Genomic DNA, 17,784 nt, shown 5'->3' on the forward strand with positions numbered 1-17,784 from the left:
CTCTCAATGGGAACCGGTGGGAACCGCCGCGGGACGCTCCGCCCCCCTCATTAGCATAAGTAGGCGGGGCGAGGTGGATCCAACGCGTTCAATTGGCCGGGAGCCGTGGCGACGCGCGGGGGCGTGGCCAAGCGGCTTCACAGCGCCCTATTTGCATAAGGGGAGTGGCCAAGTGGCTTTGCAAGGCTCTATTTGCATAAGGGGCGTTATCAAGAGGCGGTGGGCGGAGCCTCCGAACCCATATAAGGCGGCGCGGCGGCGGCCGCTGCGAGTCGCGGGTTCGAGTCCCGGCGCGGGCGGAGGGAAGCGACACCGGCTTAATTTGGGGGGTGTGACAGCGAATTGAGCGGGGGGAGTGACACCGAATTAACGGGGGGGTCACAGGGGAACCCCCCATCATGGCTCGGGACAAGGAGAAGCGGAGCTGCGGGCAAATCATGGCCGAATGGCGGGAGTTTATCTGGGACCCCCGGAGCCGCCAGTTCCTGGGGAGAACTGGGACCAGTTGGGGTAGGTCGGGGGGGGTGGGGGGGGGAGATTGGGGATCCTCCACTATAATTTTAAAGGGTGCAAATGGCGCGGGAAACACCCTTTGGGGTGCATAGAGACCCCCCCACCCGTTAAGCGGGGTGCAAAGCGCGCTCCTATAGGGGGCGCAATGATGTGGGGGGGGATTTGGGGTCCCCGCTTATTTAAAGAGGGTTTAGGCCGCTCCTATAGGGGGCAGTGCGGAGGGGACACCCCCATATGGCTCCAATAGGGGTTTAATTTAGGGGGGGGATTCTAGCCCCCCCCAAATATCGATGCAAAATGAGTGGGGGGGTTAAACAGAGCCCCCCCCCCCTCTATAATGTCAGGGGGTTCCCCCCTATGGGGGGGTTATTAGGGGGGGACAGGGGGTGGGTTTATATCCCCCCCCCCCCCATCTGTCGCGTTCCGGCCGCTTAAGTAGGTCATGGGCGGGGGGGGGAGGGGCGCGACGGGACCCCCCCGAGTGCGGGGGGTGACCCGCTAGGGGGCGGTTCTGCCCTTGGGTTTTACCCCTTTTTGGGGTGTTTTGCCCCATTTTGGGGGTATTGTTGTATTTTGGGGCATTTTCCCCATATTTTTTCCCCCCCCCGGGCTGTTTCTTGTTCTTATAAAGTGAATTTTGGGGTCAATTTGGAGCAATTTTGGGGCTTTTCACCCAGTAGGGGGCAATTTATGAGTCTTTTTTACCCCCTTGGGGGTATTTTGTCCCATTTTGGGGCATTTTGTCCCATTTTTGGGGCATTTTCCCCCATTTTTGTGGTATTTTCCCCCATATTTTACCCCTCCAGCGCTGCTTGTTGTTCTTATAAAGTGAATTTTTGGGTCAATTCGGAGCAATTTTAGGGCTTTTCACTCAGTAGAGGGCAGTTTATGGGTCTTTTTTACCCCCTTGCGGGTATTTTTTCCCATTTTTGGGGTGCTTTTCCCATTTTGGGGCATTTTCCCCCATTTTCCAGGCCTGATCCTGTTCTTCCAAATAGGTTTATTTGGGGGTTTTCTTGCCATTTTTGAGGCATTTTTGCCCCATTAACCTGAGAATTAGAATTACTTTAATTATTATTATTGCCCCTGGGGGGTTATTTTGTGTCGGGGGCTGTTTTTTTGGGGTATTTTCCCCATTTCCTCCCGTTTTCCAGGCCTGAGCCTGCTGTCCTACCTGCTCTTCCAAATCAATACATTTTGAGGTTTTATTCCTATTTTTGTGGCATTTTTCCCCATTAACATAAAAATTATAATAATTTTTAATTTCCTGGGGGGTATTTTTGGTCAGGGGGGTCATTTTTTGGGGTATTTTCCCCCATTTTCCCGCCATTTTCCAGGCCTGACCCTGCTCTCTAAACTAATGTCTCTGACAGGATTTTGCTCATTTTTGAGGCATTTTTGGCCCTAATGAGGGAAGTTTTTAATTATTATTATTATATTTTTGTTCCTGGGGGGGTTATTTTGGGCCAAGAGCTGAATTTTTGGGATGTTTTCCCCCCTTTTCCCCCATTTCCCCGCCATTTTCCAGGCCTGCCTTGCTCTTCTAAACTGATGTTTCTGACAGGATTTTGCTCATTTTTGAGGCATTTTTGACCCTAACGAGGGAAGTTTTTAATTTTTATGATTATATATTTGTTTCTGCGGGCTTATTTGGGGGGGGGAAGTATCATTTTTGGGGTGTTTTCCCCCATTTTCCCGCTTTCCCCCATCTTCCCGCCATTTTCCAGGCCTCACCCTGCTCTTCACAACCAACTTTTCTGACAGGATTTTGCTCATTTTGGGCCATTTTTTCCCCATTAACCTGTGACTTCTAAATTTTATTACAATATTTTTGTTCCTGGGGGTTTATTGGGGGGGGGGGGCATTTTTGGGGTGTTTTCCCTCATTTTCCCCATTCCCCCCATTTTCCCGCCATTTCCCAGGCCTGACACTACTCCTCTAAACCGACTTTTCTGGGAGGATTTTGCCCATTTTTGAGGCATTTTTGACCCTAACGAGGGAAGTTTTTAATTTTTATGATTCTATATTTGTTCCTGGGGGTTTATTTTGGGGGGGGGAGTGTCATTTTTGGGGTGCTTTCCCCCCTTTTCCCCATCTTCCCGCCATTTCCCTGATCTCACCCTACTCCTCTAAAGCGACTTTTCTGGGAGGATTTTGCCCATTTTTGGGGCATTTTTGGCCCTAAGGAGGGAGGATTTTTAACTTTGATCATTATTTCATCTTGACGGGTCGTTTTTTTGGGGTGTTTTACGTGATTTTCCCCATTTTCAGGGCTGATCCTGCTCTTCTACCTGGTGTTCTATGGCTTCCTGGCCGGGCTCTTTGCTCTCACCATGTGGGTTTTGCTGCAAAGCGTCGACCCCCACAAACCCACCTACCAGGACCGGCTGCACACGCCTGGTGAGCGCACGAGGATCCCTTTGCACGAGGATCCCTTTGCACGAGGGTTTGCACGAGGGGTCGTTTGCACAAGTGTTTGCACAGAGGAAACATCAAGTTTCACACAAGGGAAACACAAGGGGAGGAGGGGGGTCCTTTGCACAAGGGTTTGCACGAGGGTTTGCACGAGGATCCCTTTGCACGAGGGTTTGCACGAGGGGTCGTTTGCACAAGTGTTTGCACAGAGGAAACATCGAGGTTCACACAAGGGAAACACAAGGGGAGGAGGGGGGTCCTTTGCACAAGGGTTTGCACGAGGGTTTGCACGAGGATCCCTTTGCACGAGGGTTTGCACGAGGGGTCGTTTGCACAAGTGTTTGCACAGAGGAAACATCGAGGTTCACACAAGGGAAACACAAGGGGAGGAGGGGGGTCCTTTGCACGAGGGTTTGCACGAGGATCCCTTTGCACGAGGGTTTGCACGAGGCATCTTATTGCATGAGGGGTCTTTTGCACGAGGGTTTGCATGAGGATCCCTTTGCACAAGGGTTTGCACGAGGCATCTTTTTGCACAAGAGGTAGCACGAGGATCCCTTTGCACGAGGGTTTGCACGAGGATCCCTTTGCACAAGGATTTGCACGAGGCATCTTTTGCACAAGGGGTAGCACGAGGATTTGCACAAAGAAGGCACAAGGAAGTCATTTGCACGAGGGCTTGCACAAGGGGGTATTTGCACAAGGGGTCCTTTGCACGAGCTTTTGCACAAGAGGCTCTTTGCACGAGGGTTTGCACGAGGGAAATCCAAGGGGCCCTTTGCACGAGGGGTCGTTTGCACGAGGGGTGGCATGATGGTTCCTTTGCACGCGAGTTTGCACAAGGGCTTTTTGCACGTTGCTGCGCGTGTGACGGGTGCACACGGGGCGTGTCCTCGTGCGAGCCGTGTCCTTTCTCAAGGTCCCCGTGCGAGGCCCGTCCTCGTGCAAGGTCCCCGTGCGACGTGTCTCCCTGTGTAAGGAAGGCCCGTCCTCGTGCAAGGCTTGTCCCCGTGCAAGGTGTGTCCTCGTGTGATGTATGTCCTTGTGCAAGGCCCTTGTGTGAGCCCCGTGCCAGCTGGGCCTTTGTGAGTGTCCTTGTGCAAATCCCACCATCGTGCGAGCCCTCGTGCAAGCCCCACCCCCACCCTCGTGCAACGCTTGTCCTCGTGCGACCCCGTCCTTTTGCAAGGTCCACGTGCACCCCCCATCCTTGTGCAAATCCCATCCTCGTGCAACCCCCATCTTCGTGCAAATCTCATCCTCGTGCAAGGTCCACGTGCAACCCCCATCCTCATGTAAGCCCTTGTGCAACCCCCCATCCCCGTGCAAATCCCGTCCTTGTGCAAATCCTGTCCTTGTGCAAACCCTCGTGCAAATCCCATCCTCGTGCAAATCCCATTCTCGTGCAACCCCCATCCTCGTGCAAGCCCTTGTGCAACCCCCATCCCCGTGCAACCCCCATCCCCGTGTAACCCCCATCCCCGTGCAAAGCCCACCCTTGTGCACCCCCCATCCTCGTGCAATCCCCGTCCTCGTGCAAACCCTCGTGCAAATCCCATCCTCGTGCAAATCCCGTCCTTGTGCACACCTTGTCCTTTTGCACCCCCCGTCCTCGTGCACCCCCCATCCTCGTGCACCCCCCATCCTCGTGCACCCCCCATCCTCGTGCAACCCCTGTCCTCGTACAAACCCTCGTGCAAACCCCATCCTCGTGCAAATCCCGTCCTTGTGCACGCCTTGTCCTTTTGCAACCCCCGTCCTCGTGCAAGAGCCATCCTTGTGCACCCCCCATCCTTGTGCAATCCCCGTCCTTGTGCAAACCCTCGTGCAAATCCCATCCTCGTGCAAATCCCGTCCTTGTGCACACCTTGTCCTTTTGCAACCCCCGTCCTCGTGCAAGGGCCACCCTTGTGCACCCCCCATCCTTGTGCAACCCCCGTCCTCGTGCAAATCCCATCCTCGTGCAAATCCCGTCCTTGTGCACGCCTTGTCCTTTTGCACCCCCCATCCTCGTGCACCCCCCATCCTCGTGCAATCCCCGTCCTCGTACGAACCCTCGTGCAAACCCCATCCTCGTGCAAACCCCGTCCTTGTGCACGCCTTGTCCTTTTGCAACCCCCGTCCTCGTGCAAGGGCCACCCTTGTGCAACCCCCATCCTCGTGCAATCCCCGTCCTCGTGCAAACCCTCGTGCAAATCCCGTCCTCGTGCACCCCCCGTCCTCGTGCACCCCCCGTCCTCGTGCACCCCCCGTCCTCGTGCACCCCCCATCCTCGTGCAACCCCTGTCCTCGTGCAAACCCTCGTGCAAATCCCATCCTCGTGCAAATCCCGTCCTTGTGCACACCTTGTCCTTTTGCAACCCCCGTCCTCGTGCAAGGGCCACCCTTGTGCACCCCCCATCCTCGTGCAATCCCCGTCCTTGTGCAAACCCTCGTGCAAATCCCATCCTTGTGCAAGTCCCGTCCTTGTGCACACCTTGTACTTTTGCAATCCCTGTTCTCATGCAAGGGCCACCCTTGTGCACCCCCCATCCTTGTGCAACCCCCGTCCTCGTGCAAATCCCATCCTCGTGCAAATCCCATCCTCGTGCAAATCCCATCCTCGTGCAAATCCCGTCCTTGTGCACACCTTGTCCTTTTGCACCCCCCATCCTTGTGCACCCCCCATCCTCGTGCAACCCCCGTCCTCGTGCAAACCCTCGTGCAAATCCCGTCCTGGTGCGCAGGGATGATGATCCGCCCCCGGGCCGAGGGTCTGGACGTCACGTTCAACGTCACCCAGAGCCAGACCTGGAGCCACCTCGTGCGCGGCCTCCACCAGTTCCTGGAGCGTGAGCAACTGGGAGCACTGGGAGGGACTGGGAAGGAACTGGGGGGCAACTGGGGGGACTGGGAGGGGAATGGGAGGGACTGGGAAGGAACTGGGGGGCAACTGGGGGGACTGGGAGGGGCTGGGAAGGAACTGGGGGGCGACTGGGGGGACTGGGAGGAGAATGGGAGGGACTGGGATGGAACTGGGGGGCGACTGGGGGGACTGGGAGGGGAATGGGAGGGACTGGGAAGGAACTGGGGGCAACTGGGGGGACTGGGAGGGGAATGGGAGGGACTGGGAAGGAACTGGGGGGCAACTGGGGGCAGTGGGAGGGGAATGGGAGGGACTGGGATGGAACTGGGGGGCAACTGGGGGGACTGGGAGGGGAATGGGAAGGACTGGGAAGGAACTGGGGGGCAACTGGGGGGACTGGGAGGGACTGGGATGGAACTGGGGGGCGACTGGGGGGACTGGGAGGAGAATGGGAGGGACTGGGAAGGAACTGGGGGGCAACTGGGGGGACTGGGAGGGGAATGGGAGGGACTGGGAAGGAACTGGGGGCAGTGGGAGGGGAATGGGAGGGACTGGGAAGGAACTGGGGGGCAACTGGGGGGACTGGGAGGAGAATGGGAGGGACTGGGAAGGAACTGGGGGGCGACTGGGGGGAGTGGGAGGGGAATGGGAGGGACTGGGATGGAACTGGGGGGCAACTGGGGGGACTGGGAGGGGAATGGGAGGGACTGGGAAGGAACTGGGGGGCAACTGGGGGGACTGGGAGGGGCTGGGAGGGACTGGGAAGGAACTGGGGGGCAACTGGGGGGACTGGGAGGGGCTGGGAAGGAACTGGGGGGCAACTGGGGGGACTGGGAGGGGAATGGGAGGGACTGGGAAGGAACTGGGGGGCAACTGGGGGGACTGGGAGGGGAATGGGAGGGACTGGGATGGAACTGGGGGGCAACTGGGGGGACTGGGAGGGGAATGGGAGGGACTGGGAAGGAACTGGGGGGCAACTGGGGGGACTGGGAGTGGAATGGGAAGGACTGGGAAGGAACTGGGGGGCAACTGGGGGGACTGGGAGGGGAATGGGAGGGACTGGGGGGCGACTGGGAGGGGAATGGGAGGGACTGGGAAGGAACTGGGGGGCAACTGGGGGGAGTGGGAGGGACTGGGAAGGAACTGGGGGGCAACTGGGGGCAGTGGGAGGGGAATGGGAGGGACTGGGAAGGAACTGGGGGGCAACTGGGGGGACTGGGAGGGGAATGGGAGGGACTGGGATGGAACTGGGGGGCAACTGGGGGGACTGGGAGGGGAATGGGAGGGACTGGGAAGGAACTGGGGGAACTGGGGGAACTGGGGGGACTGGGAGGGGAATGGGAGGGACTGGGAAGGAACTGGGGGGACTGGAAGGGACTAGGAAGGAACTGGGGGTCAACTGGGGGGAGTGGGAGGGGCTGGGAGGGACTGGGGGGCACTGGGATGGAACTGGGGGTCAACTGGGGTGGAACTGGGAAGGAACTGGGGGGCAACTGGGGGGACTGGGGGGGTCTGGGGTGGCCCTAGTCCATGCTGAGAGGCCGCAAATCCATACTGGGATGGCCCAAAATCATACTGGGATGACTCTAAACCCTACTGGGATAAAACCCTGGTTCGTACTGGGATGACCCTTATTCATACTGGGAGGTACTGGGGTGACCAAAATGCATATTGGGAGACACTGGGATGACCCTAATTCATACTGGGATGACCCTAATTCATACTGGGACGACCCAAATCTCTATTGGGATGACCCAAAATCATACTGGGGTGACCCAAACTCCTACTGGGAGGGCTCTGGGAGTCTCCCAGTGCATACTGGGAGTCACTGGTGTTACTGGTGCCCCCCCAGCGTACAATGACAGCGTCCAGGCTGCACTGGTCCATACTGGGACAACCCAAAATCATACTGGGATGACCCAAACTCATACTGGGACGACCCAAACTCCTACTGGGAGGGCACTGGGAGTCTCTCAGTCTGTACTGGGAGGCACTGGGAGGCCCAGATCCATGGTGGGAGTTATTGGGATGACCCTTATTCATACTGGGATGATCCTAATTCATACTGGGATGACCCTTATTCATACTGGGATGATCCTAATTCATAGTGGGATGACCCTTAGTCATACCTGGAAGTACTGGGATGACCCTTATTCATACTGGGATGACCCTTATTCATACTGGGAGTTACTGGGATGACCAAAATGCATATTGGGAGGCACTGGGATGACCCTTAACTCTACTGGGATGACCCAAAATCATACTGGGATGACCCAAATCCATAGTGGGAGTTACTGGGATGACCCAAATCCATACTGGGAGGACTCTAAACCCTACTGGGAGGAGCCTGATTCATACTGGAATGCACTGCAATGACCCCAAAATCATACTGGGATGACCCGAAATCATACTGGGACAACCCAAACTCCTACTGGGAGGGCTCTGGGAGTCTCCCAGTGCATACTGGGAGTCACTGGTGTTACTGGTGCCCCCCCAGCGTACAACGACAGCGTCCAGGCCGCCCGCAACGCCGCCTGCGTCCCCGGGCGCTACAACGAGCAGCCTGACGACTCGGTGCCCAATTACCCCAAACGAGCCTGTCGCTTCAACCGGTCCATACTGGGACCCTGCGCCGGACTGGGACCCGGGCGACGACACCTACGGCTACAGCACCGGCCGGCCCTGCGTCCTGCTCAAGGTCAACCGGGTGAGTGGCTGCTGGGAGCACTGGGAGCACTGGGAGCACTGGGAGGCACTGGGAGCATTGGGAGGCAATGGAGGCACTGGGAGCACTGGGAGCACTGGGAGCACTGGGAGGCACTGGGAGCACTGGGAGCATTGGGAGGCACTGGGAGGCACTGGGAGCACTGGGAGGCACTGGGAGCACTGGAGGCACTGGGAGCCCTGGGAGGCACTGGGAGCACTGGGAGGCACTGGGAGCCCTGGGAGCACTGGGAGCACTGGGAGGCACTGGGAGCACTGGGAGCACTGGAGGCACTGGGAGCACTGGGAGGCACTGGGAGCACTGGGAGCACTGGGAGCACTGGAGGCACTGGGAGCACTGGAGGCACTGGGAGCATTGGGAGGCACTGGAGGCACTGGGAGGCACTGGGAGGCACTGGGAGCACTGGGAGCACTGGGAGCACTGGGAGCACTGGGAGCATTGGGAGCACTGGGAGGCACTGGGAGCACTGGAGGCACTGGGAGCACTGGGAGCATTGGGAGCACTGGGAGCACTGGAGGCACTGGAGGCACTGGGAGCACTGGGAGCACTGGGAGGCACTGGGAGCACTGGGAGCACTGGGAGCACTGGGAGGCACTGGGAGCACTGGGAGCACTGGGAGCACTGGGAGGCACTGGGAGCACTGGGAGCACTGGGAGGCACTGGGAGCCCTGGGAGCACTGGGAGCACTGGGAGGCACTGGGAGCACTGGGAGCACTGGGAGCACTGGGAGGCACTGGGAGCACTGGGAGGCACTGGGAGCACTGGAGGCACTGGGAGCACTGGGAGCACTGGGAGCACTGGGAGGCACTGGGAGCACTGGGAGCACTGGGAGCACTGGAGGCACTGGGAGCACTGGGAGGCACTGGGAGGGACATATTTCAATGTATTGGGGCTCTTGTATTGATTTTAATGGGACTGGGAGGCACTGGGAAGGACTGGGATGGTCACTGGGGAAGCGCTTGGCAATGAACTGTGGTGTTCTGTTGAACTGGGAGGCACTGGGAAGGACTGGGAGTTACTGGGAGGCACTGGGAGGGACTGGGACGTTCAATTGTAAAGACTTACAGTGCTTTGTATGGGTTTTAATGGGACTGGGAGGGACTGGGAGGCACTGGGAGTACTGGGAGGCACTGGGATGTTCCTTATTGCTGTGCTTTGCTTCATACTGGTCCATACTGGTCTATACTGGGAGGAACTGGGGGTTTCCTTATTGCTGGGCCTTGCTTTGCACTTGTCCATACTGGGCTGTACTGGGATAAACTGGCGATACTGGGAAGCACCGGGGGTTTCCTTATTGCTGGGCCTTGCTTCGTACTGGTCCATACTGGTCTATACTGGGAGGCACTGGGATAAACTGGCTATACTGGGAAGCACTAATTGCTATGCCTTGCTTTGTACTGCTCCGTACTGGTCCAAACTGGTCCGTACTGGCCCAAACTGGTGCAGACTGGTCTGTACTGGTTCATACTGGTCTGTACTGGTTCATACTGGTCTGTACTGGTCCATACTGGTCTGTACTGGTCCATACTGGGCGCTGACCCCCCACTTCCCCCGCAGGTCATTAATTTCTTCCCAGGGAGGAACAAGAGCATCAATGTCGAGTGTGCGGCGAAGGTGACACCCCAATGTCACCCCAATGTCACCCCCAGTGTCACCCCAATGTCACCCAGTGTCACCCCAATGTCACCCCCAGTGTCACCCAGTGTCACCCCAATGTCACCCCGATGTCACCCCCAATGTCACCCCCAGTGTCACCCCAATGTCACCCAGTGTCACCCCAATGTCACCCCCAATGTCACCCCCAGTGTCACCCCAATGTCACCCCAATGTCACCCAGTGTCACCCTCAATGCCACCCCAGTGTCACCCCCCGTGTCCCCATGTCCCCCCAAGTGTCCTCTGCCCCCTCTAGTGTCCCCAGTGTCCCCTCAGTGTCCCAAACATCTCCCTTCTGTCCCCCCCCAGTGTCACCTGTGTCCCCATTTGTATTCCCATTTGTCCCCCCAGTGTCACTTGTGTCCCCATTTGTCCCCCCTAGTGTCCCCATGTCACCCTGGGTGTGGCCCCAAGGTCCTCTCAGTGCCCCCATTGCCCCCAACGTCCCCAAATGTCTCCCATTGTCCCCCATGTCCCCAGAGCCCCCCATGCCCCCAATGACTCAAATGCCCCCCATGTCCCTCATGTCCCCAACATCCCAAATGTCCCCTTTGTCCCCGATGTCCCCATCGTTCCCAAATGTCCCCAGTGCACCAAATGTCCCCCATGTCCCCATTGTCCCACATTGTCCCCATTGTCCCCAATGTCCCCATCGTTCCCAAATGTCCCCAGTGCACCAAATGTCCCCCATGTCCCCATTGTCCCACATTGTCCCCATTGTCCCCGATGTCCCCATCGTTCCCAAATGTCCCCAGTGCACCAAATGTCCCCCATGTCCCCATTGTCCCCATTGTCCCCGATGTCCCCATCGTTCCCAAATGTCCCCAGTGCACCAAATGTCCCCCATGTCCCCATTGTCCCCCATTGTCCCCGATGTCCCCATCGTTCCCAAATGTCCCCAGTGCACCAAATGTCCCCCATGTCCCCATTGTCCCACATTGTCCCCATTGTCCCCGATGTCCCCATCGTTCCCAAATGTCCCCAGTGCACCAAATGTCCCCCATGTCCCCATTGTCCCACATTGTCCCCATTGTCCCCGATGTCCCCATCGTTCCCAAATGTCCCCAGTGCACCAAATGTCCCCCATGTCCCCATTGTCCCACATTGTCCCCATTGTCCCCAATGTCCCCATCGTTCCCAAATGTCCCCAGTGCACCAAATGTCCCCCATGTCCCCATGGTCCCACATTGTCCCCATTGTCCCCGATGTCCCCATCGTTCCCAAATGTCCCCAGTGCACCAAATGTCCCCCATGTCCCCATTGTCCCACATTGTCCCCCATTGTCCCCGATGTCCCCATCGTTCCCAAATGTCCCCAGTGCACCAAATGTCCCCCATGTCCCCATTGTCCCCCATTGTCCCCAATGCTCCCAATGTCCCCAATGCTCCCGATGTCCCCATTGTCCCCAACATCCCCAACATCCTCAGAGCCTCCAATGCCTCTGACCCAAATGCCCCCATTGTCCCCCGTTGTCCCCCATTGTCCCCCATTGTCCCCAATGTCTCTCTGGTCTCTCCCCAGCGGCCGCGGGTGAAGGGCGACCCGGTAAGGGGTGGGGGGCAGCCCCAAAATCACCCGAATTCACCCCAAAATCCACCTAGTTGTCCCAAAATCTGCTAGAATCACCCCAAAATAGTCTTGTTTCACCCCAAAATCCTGCTAGATGTCCCAAAATAGCCAAGATTCACCCCAAAATCCTGCTAGATGTCTCAAAATAGCCAAGATTCGCCCCAAAATCCTTCCAGATGTCCCAAAATAGCCAAGATTCACCCCAAAATCCTGCTAGATGTCCCAAAATGTGCTGGTTTCACCCCCCCCCCCCCCCCCCAAATCTGCTGGTTTTACGCCCTAAATGCTGCTGGGTTTCCCCAAATCCGCTCTTTTCACCCCAAAATTTACTGTTTTCACCCCAAAATCCTGTTGTGTGTGTGTGTCCAAGGGGTCACTGATGTTATCTGTTGTCCCCCTGTCCCATGTCCCCCTGTCCCCATGTCCCCAACATTTCTCTCTCTCCCCCTTTGCCGTCACAGGCACAATCGGACTCCAGCGTAAGGGAGGGGGACACTGGGCCAAACTGGGAGGCACTGGGAGGCGGGAGGGACCACCGGGGGTCCTGGGGGTATTTGGGGTGGGGGGGATCCCTGGGGGGCATTTGGATCGGGGGTATTTTAAGGGGGTTATATATGGGTAGACGGGACCGCCCTGAGGTATATGGGGTAGACGGAGCCGCCCTGGAAGGTCATGTGGTATATGGGGATAGATGGGGGAGCCCTGGGTATATTATGGGGTAGATGGAGACACCCTGGGACTAGATGGGGGTAGACGGGGCCACCCAGGGGGGAGAGGTGTATTTAGGGTGGTCCAGGGGTTATATAAAGGGAGGGTATATGGGGGGTTTTGGGGGATATTTGGGGGTCTATTTGGGGGTATTTGGGGTTCGGGGAGGGTATTTAAGGGGGTTTAGATGGGGATAGACGGGGCCTCCCGTGGGGGGGTGGGAGGGGTGGGGGTGGGGGGTGGGGGTGGTACATGAGGGTAGACGGGGCAGCCCTGAGTGAAGGGGCAGTATTTAGAAGGGGTCTCGGGGGGTATTTAAGGGGAGGGAAAGGGAGGGATTGGAGGGTGTTTGGGGGAAAATTCGGGGGGTCCCAAAGGGGTATTTGGGGTTCAGGGAGGGTATTTAAGGGGGTTTAGATGGGGGTAGACAGGGCAGCACTGGGCGGGGGGGGTGTTAAGGGGGTAGATGGGGTAGATTGGGCTGCCCTGAGATTATATTGGGGTAGACGGGGCCACCCTGGAGGGGTATGGGGTGTAATTAGGGCGGTCCCCGGACGTATTTAAGGGAAGGGTATATGGGGGTCTTGGGAGCTATTTGGGTGTCAATTGGGATATTTGCGGTTCGAGAAGGGTGGGGGGGGTGGGGGTGGGGGGGTGGTTATATGGAGTACAGCCCTGCGGGGTATACGGGGTAGATGAGGCCGCCCTGAGAGTGGTGGGGTCGTCCGGGGCGTGGGGTGGTGGTGATATTTAGGGGGGGTATTTAAAGGGGCCCTGGAGGGTGGACTTTTGAGGGGGGGTGTCTAAGGGAGTAGTGGGGGGGTCGGTGGGGGTGTCACCCCCAGGGGACAGGGGTGACCACCCCATGTCCCCCCCCCAGCGCGAGGAGGACGCCGCCCTCCTGGGGCCCCTCCAGCTCTTCCCCCCCAACGGCTCCATCGACCTCATGTATTTCCCCTACTACGGCAAGAGAGTCCATGTGAGCCGGACGCCTGGGTCCCCCCCCAACTCCTGGGTCCCCCCCAACTCCTGGGTCCCCCAAACTCCTTGATCTCTCCCGAACTCCTGGGTCCCCCCCAAGCTCCTGGGTCCCCCCTGAACTCCTGGGTCCCCCAAACTCCTGCGTTCCCCCCGAATTCGTTGGTCCCCTCCTGGACTCCTGGGTCCCCTGAACTCCTGGATCCCCCCGAACTCCTGGGTCCCCCAAACTCCTTGATCCTCCCGAATTCCTGGGTCCCCCCCTGAACTCCTGGGTCCCCCCCCGAACTCCTGGGTCCCCCCTGAACTCCTGGGTCCCTCCAATTCTTCTGCCCCTCCCAAACTCCCGAACTCCTGGGTCCCCCCTGAACTCTCCCCCTCCCAAACTCCTGGGTCCCCCCCCGATCTCCTGGGTCCCCCCCCGATCTCCTGGGTCCCCCCCTGAACTCCTGGGTCCCTCCCCGATCTCCTGGGTCCCCCCCGAACTCCTGGGTCCCTCCCCGATCTCCTGGGTCCCCCCCCGAACTCCTTGATCCCCCCGAACTCCTTGATCCCCCTGAACTCCTGAGTCCTCCCCGAACTCCTGGGTCCCTCCCCGATCTCCTGGGTCCCCCCCCGATCTCCTGGGTCCCCCCCTGAACTCCTGGGTCCCCCCCCGAACTCCTGGGTCCCTCCCCGATCTCCTGGGTCCCTCCCCGAACTCCTTGATCCCCCTGAACTCCTGGGTCCCTCCCCGATCTCCTGGGTCCCTCCCCGAACTCCTGGGTCCCCCCCCCGATCTCCTGGGTCCCCCCCCCGAACTCCTTGATCCCCCCGAACTCCTTGATCCCCCTGAACTCCTGAGTCCTCCCCGAACTCCTGGGTCCCTCCCCGATCTCCTGGGTCCCCCCCGAACTCCTGGGTCCCCCCCCGATCTCCTGGGTCCCCCCCCGATCTCCTGTGTCCCTCCCCGAACTCCTTGATCCCCCTGAACTCCTGAGTCCTCCCGGAACTCCTGGGTCCCTCCCCGCACTCCTGGGTCCCCCGAACTCCTGGGTCCCCCCCCCGATCTCCTGGGTCCCCCCCCTCACTCCTGGGTCCCCTGAACTCCTGGGTCTCCCCGATCTCCTGGGTCCCTCCCTGCACTCCTGGGTCCCCCCCCCAGCACTCCTGGGTCCCCCCGATCTCCTGGGTCCCCCCGATCTCCTTGATCCCCCTGAACTCCTGGGTCCCCCCCGAACTCCTGGGTCCCTCCCCGCACTCCTGGGTCCCCCGAACTCCTGGGTCCCCCCAGCACTCCTGGGTCCCCCCCCTCACTCCTGGGTCCCCTGAACTCCTGGGTCTCCCTGATCTCCTGGGTCCCTCCCTGCACTCCTGGGTCCCCCCCCAGCACTCCTGGGTCCCCACCCCCACTCCTGGGTCCCCCCGATCTCCTGGGTCCCCCCAATCTCCTGGTTCCCCCCGAACTCCTGGGTCCCCCCCCGAACTCCTGGGTCCCTCCCCGATCTCCTGGGTCCCTCCCTGAACTCCTGGGTCCCTCCCTGAACTCCTGGGTCCCCCCCGAACTCCTGGGTCCCCCCGATCTCCCGTGTCCGCAGGTGAACTACACGCAGCCCGTGGTGGCCGTTCTGTTCACCAACGCCACGTCCAACGTGGATCACCACGTGGAGTGTCGCCTGCGCGCCGAGGGGCTGCGGCCGCACGACGAGCGCGACAAGTTCGCCGGCCGCGTCGCCTTCCGCCTGCGCATCAACCGCGAATGAGCCCCAGACCCCAAAACCCCCCTAAACCCCCCAAAAACCCCCAAAACCCCCCCAAAACCCACCCCAACCCCCCCAAAACCACCCAAAACCCACCCCAAACCCCCCAAAACCACCCAAAACCCACCCCAAACCCCCCAAAACCACCCAAAACCCCCCCAAAACCCCCCAAGACCCCCCAAAACCGCCCAAACCCCCCCCAAAACCCACCCCAAACCCCCCAAAACCCCCCAAGACAACCCAAACCCGCCCCAAAACCCCCCCAAAACCCACCCCAAACCCCCCAAAACCCCCCAAAACCCCCCAAAAACCCCCCCAAAACCCCCCAAGACCCCCCAAAACCCCCCAAAACCCCCCAAAACCCACCCACAAGCCACCCAAAACCCCCCAAAACCACCCAAAACCCCCCCAAACCCCCCAAAACCCCCCCAAAACCCCCCAAAAACCCCCCAAACCCCCCCAAAACCCCCCCCAAACCCCCCAAAACCCCCCCAAAACCCACCCCAAACCCCCCAAAACCCCCCAAAACCGCCCCAAACCCCCCCATAAACCCCCCAAAACCCCCCAAACCCCCAAAACCCCCCCAAAACCCCCCCAAAACCCACCCCAAACCCCCCAAAACCCCCCAAAACCCCCCAAAACCGCCCCAAAACCCCCCAAACCCACCCAAAAACCCCCACAACCCCCCAAAACCCCCCAAAACCGCCCCAAAACCCCCCAAAACCCCCCCAAAATCCCCCAAAACCCCCAAAACCCCCCATAAACCCCCCATAAACCCTCCAAAACCCACCCCAAACCCCCCAAAACCACCCAAAACCCCCCAAAACCCCCCATAAACCCCCAAAACCCCCCAAAACCCCTCAAGACCCCTCCAAACGCCCCCCAAACCCCCCAAAACCCCCAAAACCTCCAACCCCCCCCAAATCCCCCCAAAACCCCCCAAACCCCCCAAAATCCCCCAAAACCCCCAAAACCTCCCGACCCCCCCACCCCGAGTCCCCCCCCCCCCCCAAACTGTCCCCTGGCCGCCAGAAAACCTGATTTTCCCCTCAAAAATCCGCATTATTCCACCCAAATTTCACCTAAAAAGTTGGCATTTTTCACCCCAAATTTCACCGAAAAATCCTCATTTTCTGCCCCAAATTTCACCGAAAAAATCGTGATTTTCCCCCCAAATTTCACCGAAAAAATTGTAATTTTTCCCCAAAATTTTCACCTAAAAATCCTCATTTTTGCCCCAAATTTCACCTTAAAATTGTAATTTCCCCCAAATTTCGCCTAAAAAGTTGTCATTTTTCACCCCAAATTTCACCTAAAACCTCCTAATTTCCCCCAAATTTGACAATTTCCCCCAAATTTCACCTAAAAAAATCCTCATTTTTGCCCCAAATTTCACCTCAAAATCGTCATTTCCCCCCAAATTTAAAAAATTCCAAATTTCCCCCAAAATTTCAGAGAAAAATTCTAATTTTTCTCCCAAATTTCACATTTTCCCCCAAATTTCACTCAAAAAATGGTGATTTTTTTCCCCCCAAATTTCACAATTTCCCCCAAATTTCACCTAAAACTCCTCATTTTCCCCCCAAATTTGACCTAAAAATATTCCTCATTTCCCCTAAAATTTCACCGAAAAACTGTAATTTTCCCCCAAATTTCACATTTTCCCCCAAATTTCACTCCAAAAATTATATTTTTCACCCCAAATTTCACCTTAAAAATCCTCATTTTCTGCCCCAAATTTCACCGAAAAAATCGTGATTTTCCCCCCAAATTTCACCGAAAAAATTGTAATTTTTCCCAAAAAAATTCACCTAAAAATCCTCATTTTTGCCCCAAAATTTCACCTTAAAAATCTTCATTTTCCCCAAAATTTCACCTTAAAAATCTTCATTTTCCCCCAAAATTTCACCTAAAAAATCTTCATGTTTTGCCCCAAATTTCACCTAAAAATCATAATTGTTTCCCCCAAATTTCACCTCAAAAATCCTCATTTCCCCCCAAATTTCACTATTTCCTCCCCCAAAACCCCCATTTCCCCCAAAAAATCCCATTTCCCCCCAATTTCCCCCCATTTCCCCAATTTCCCCCAATTTCCCCCCATTTTCCCCCCAATTTCCCCCATTTCCCCCCAATTTCCCCCCAATTTCCCCCAATTTCCCCAATTTCCCCCCAATTTCCCCCCATTTCCCCCCAATTTCCCCCCATTTCCCCCCAGTTTCCCCCAATTTCCCCCAATTTCCCCCATTTCCCCCAATTTCCCCCCATTTCCCCCCAATTTCCCCCCAATTTCCCCCAATTTCCCCAATTTCCCCCCAATTTCCCCCCATTTCCCCCCAATTTCCCCCCATTTCCCCCCAATTTCCCCCAATTTCCCCAATTTCCCCCATTTCCCCCCCATTTCCCCCCATTTCCCTCCGTGTCGGGTCTAATTTCCCCCCCCGCTCCTAATATAAGAATAATAAATGTACATAGATATTTTTATACTATTATAATTATTAAACGCTGCGCTAGGGTTTCCTCCCCAAAACACTCGTGTTTCACCCCAAAATTTGGCCTTATTTGGGGGGGGGGGGGCAGGGCAAGATGGCCGCCATTGGTTGGACAGTTCGGGCCCAAGATGGCCGCCATTGGTTGGAC

The 17,784-nt window shown here is 57.5% G+C and overlaps 1 protein-coding gene and 1 long non-coding RNA gene across 2 annotated transcripts; one reads left to right on the plus strand and one right to left on the minus strand.

Moving 5' to 3' along the window:
- The first annotated feature begins 257 nt into the window (after positions 1–257).
- ATP1B2 (ATPase Na+/K+ transporting subunit beta 2) lies at positions 258–15,213 on the plus strand. Its single transcript, XM_065044192.1, is given in 8 exon segments — positions 258–510; positions 2,785–2,913; positions 5,655–5,759; positions 8,271–8,413; positions 8,415–8,480; positions 10,056–10,112; positions 13,311–13,409; positions 14,986–15,213. Coding segments are annotated over 8 exon segments (876 nt in total). The 5' UTR covers positions 258–398; the 3' UTR covers positions 15,151–15,213.
- A 1,163-nt stretch (positions 15,214–16,376) lies between these two features.
- LOC135576897 (uncharacterized) lies at positions 16,377–17,198 on the minus strand. The gene is made up of 2 exons (XR_010468573.1): positions 17,024–17,198; positions 16,377–16,991 (listed from the first exon to the last, which is right to left on the minus strand). It is a non-coding gene; the product is annotated as an uncharacterized LOC135576897 (long non-coding RNA).
- Positions 17,199–17,784: the final 586 nt, after the last annotated feature.

The sequence above is a fragment of the Columba livia genome, chromosome 33 (genome assembly GCF_036013475.1).
Source record: "Columba livia isolate bColLiv1 breed racing homer chromosome 33, bColLiv1.pat.W.v2, whole genome shotgun sequence".
Lineage (NCBI taxonomy): Eukaryota > Metazoa > Chordata > Aves > Columbiformes > Columbidae > Columba > Columba livia.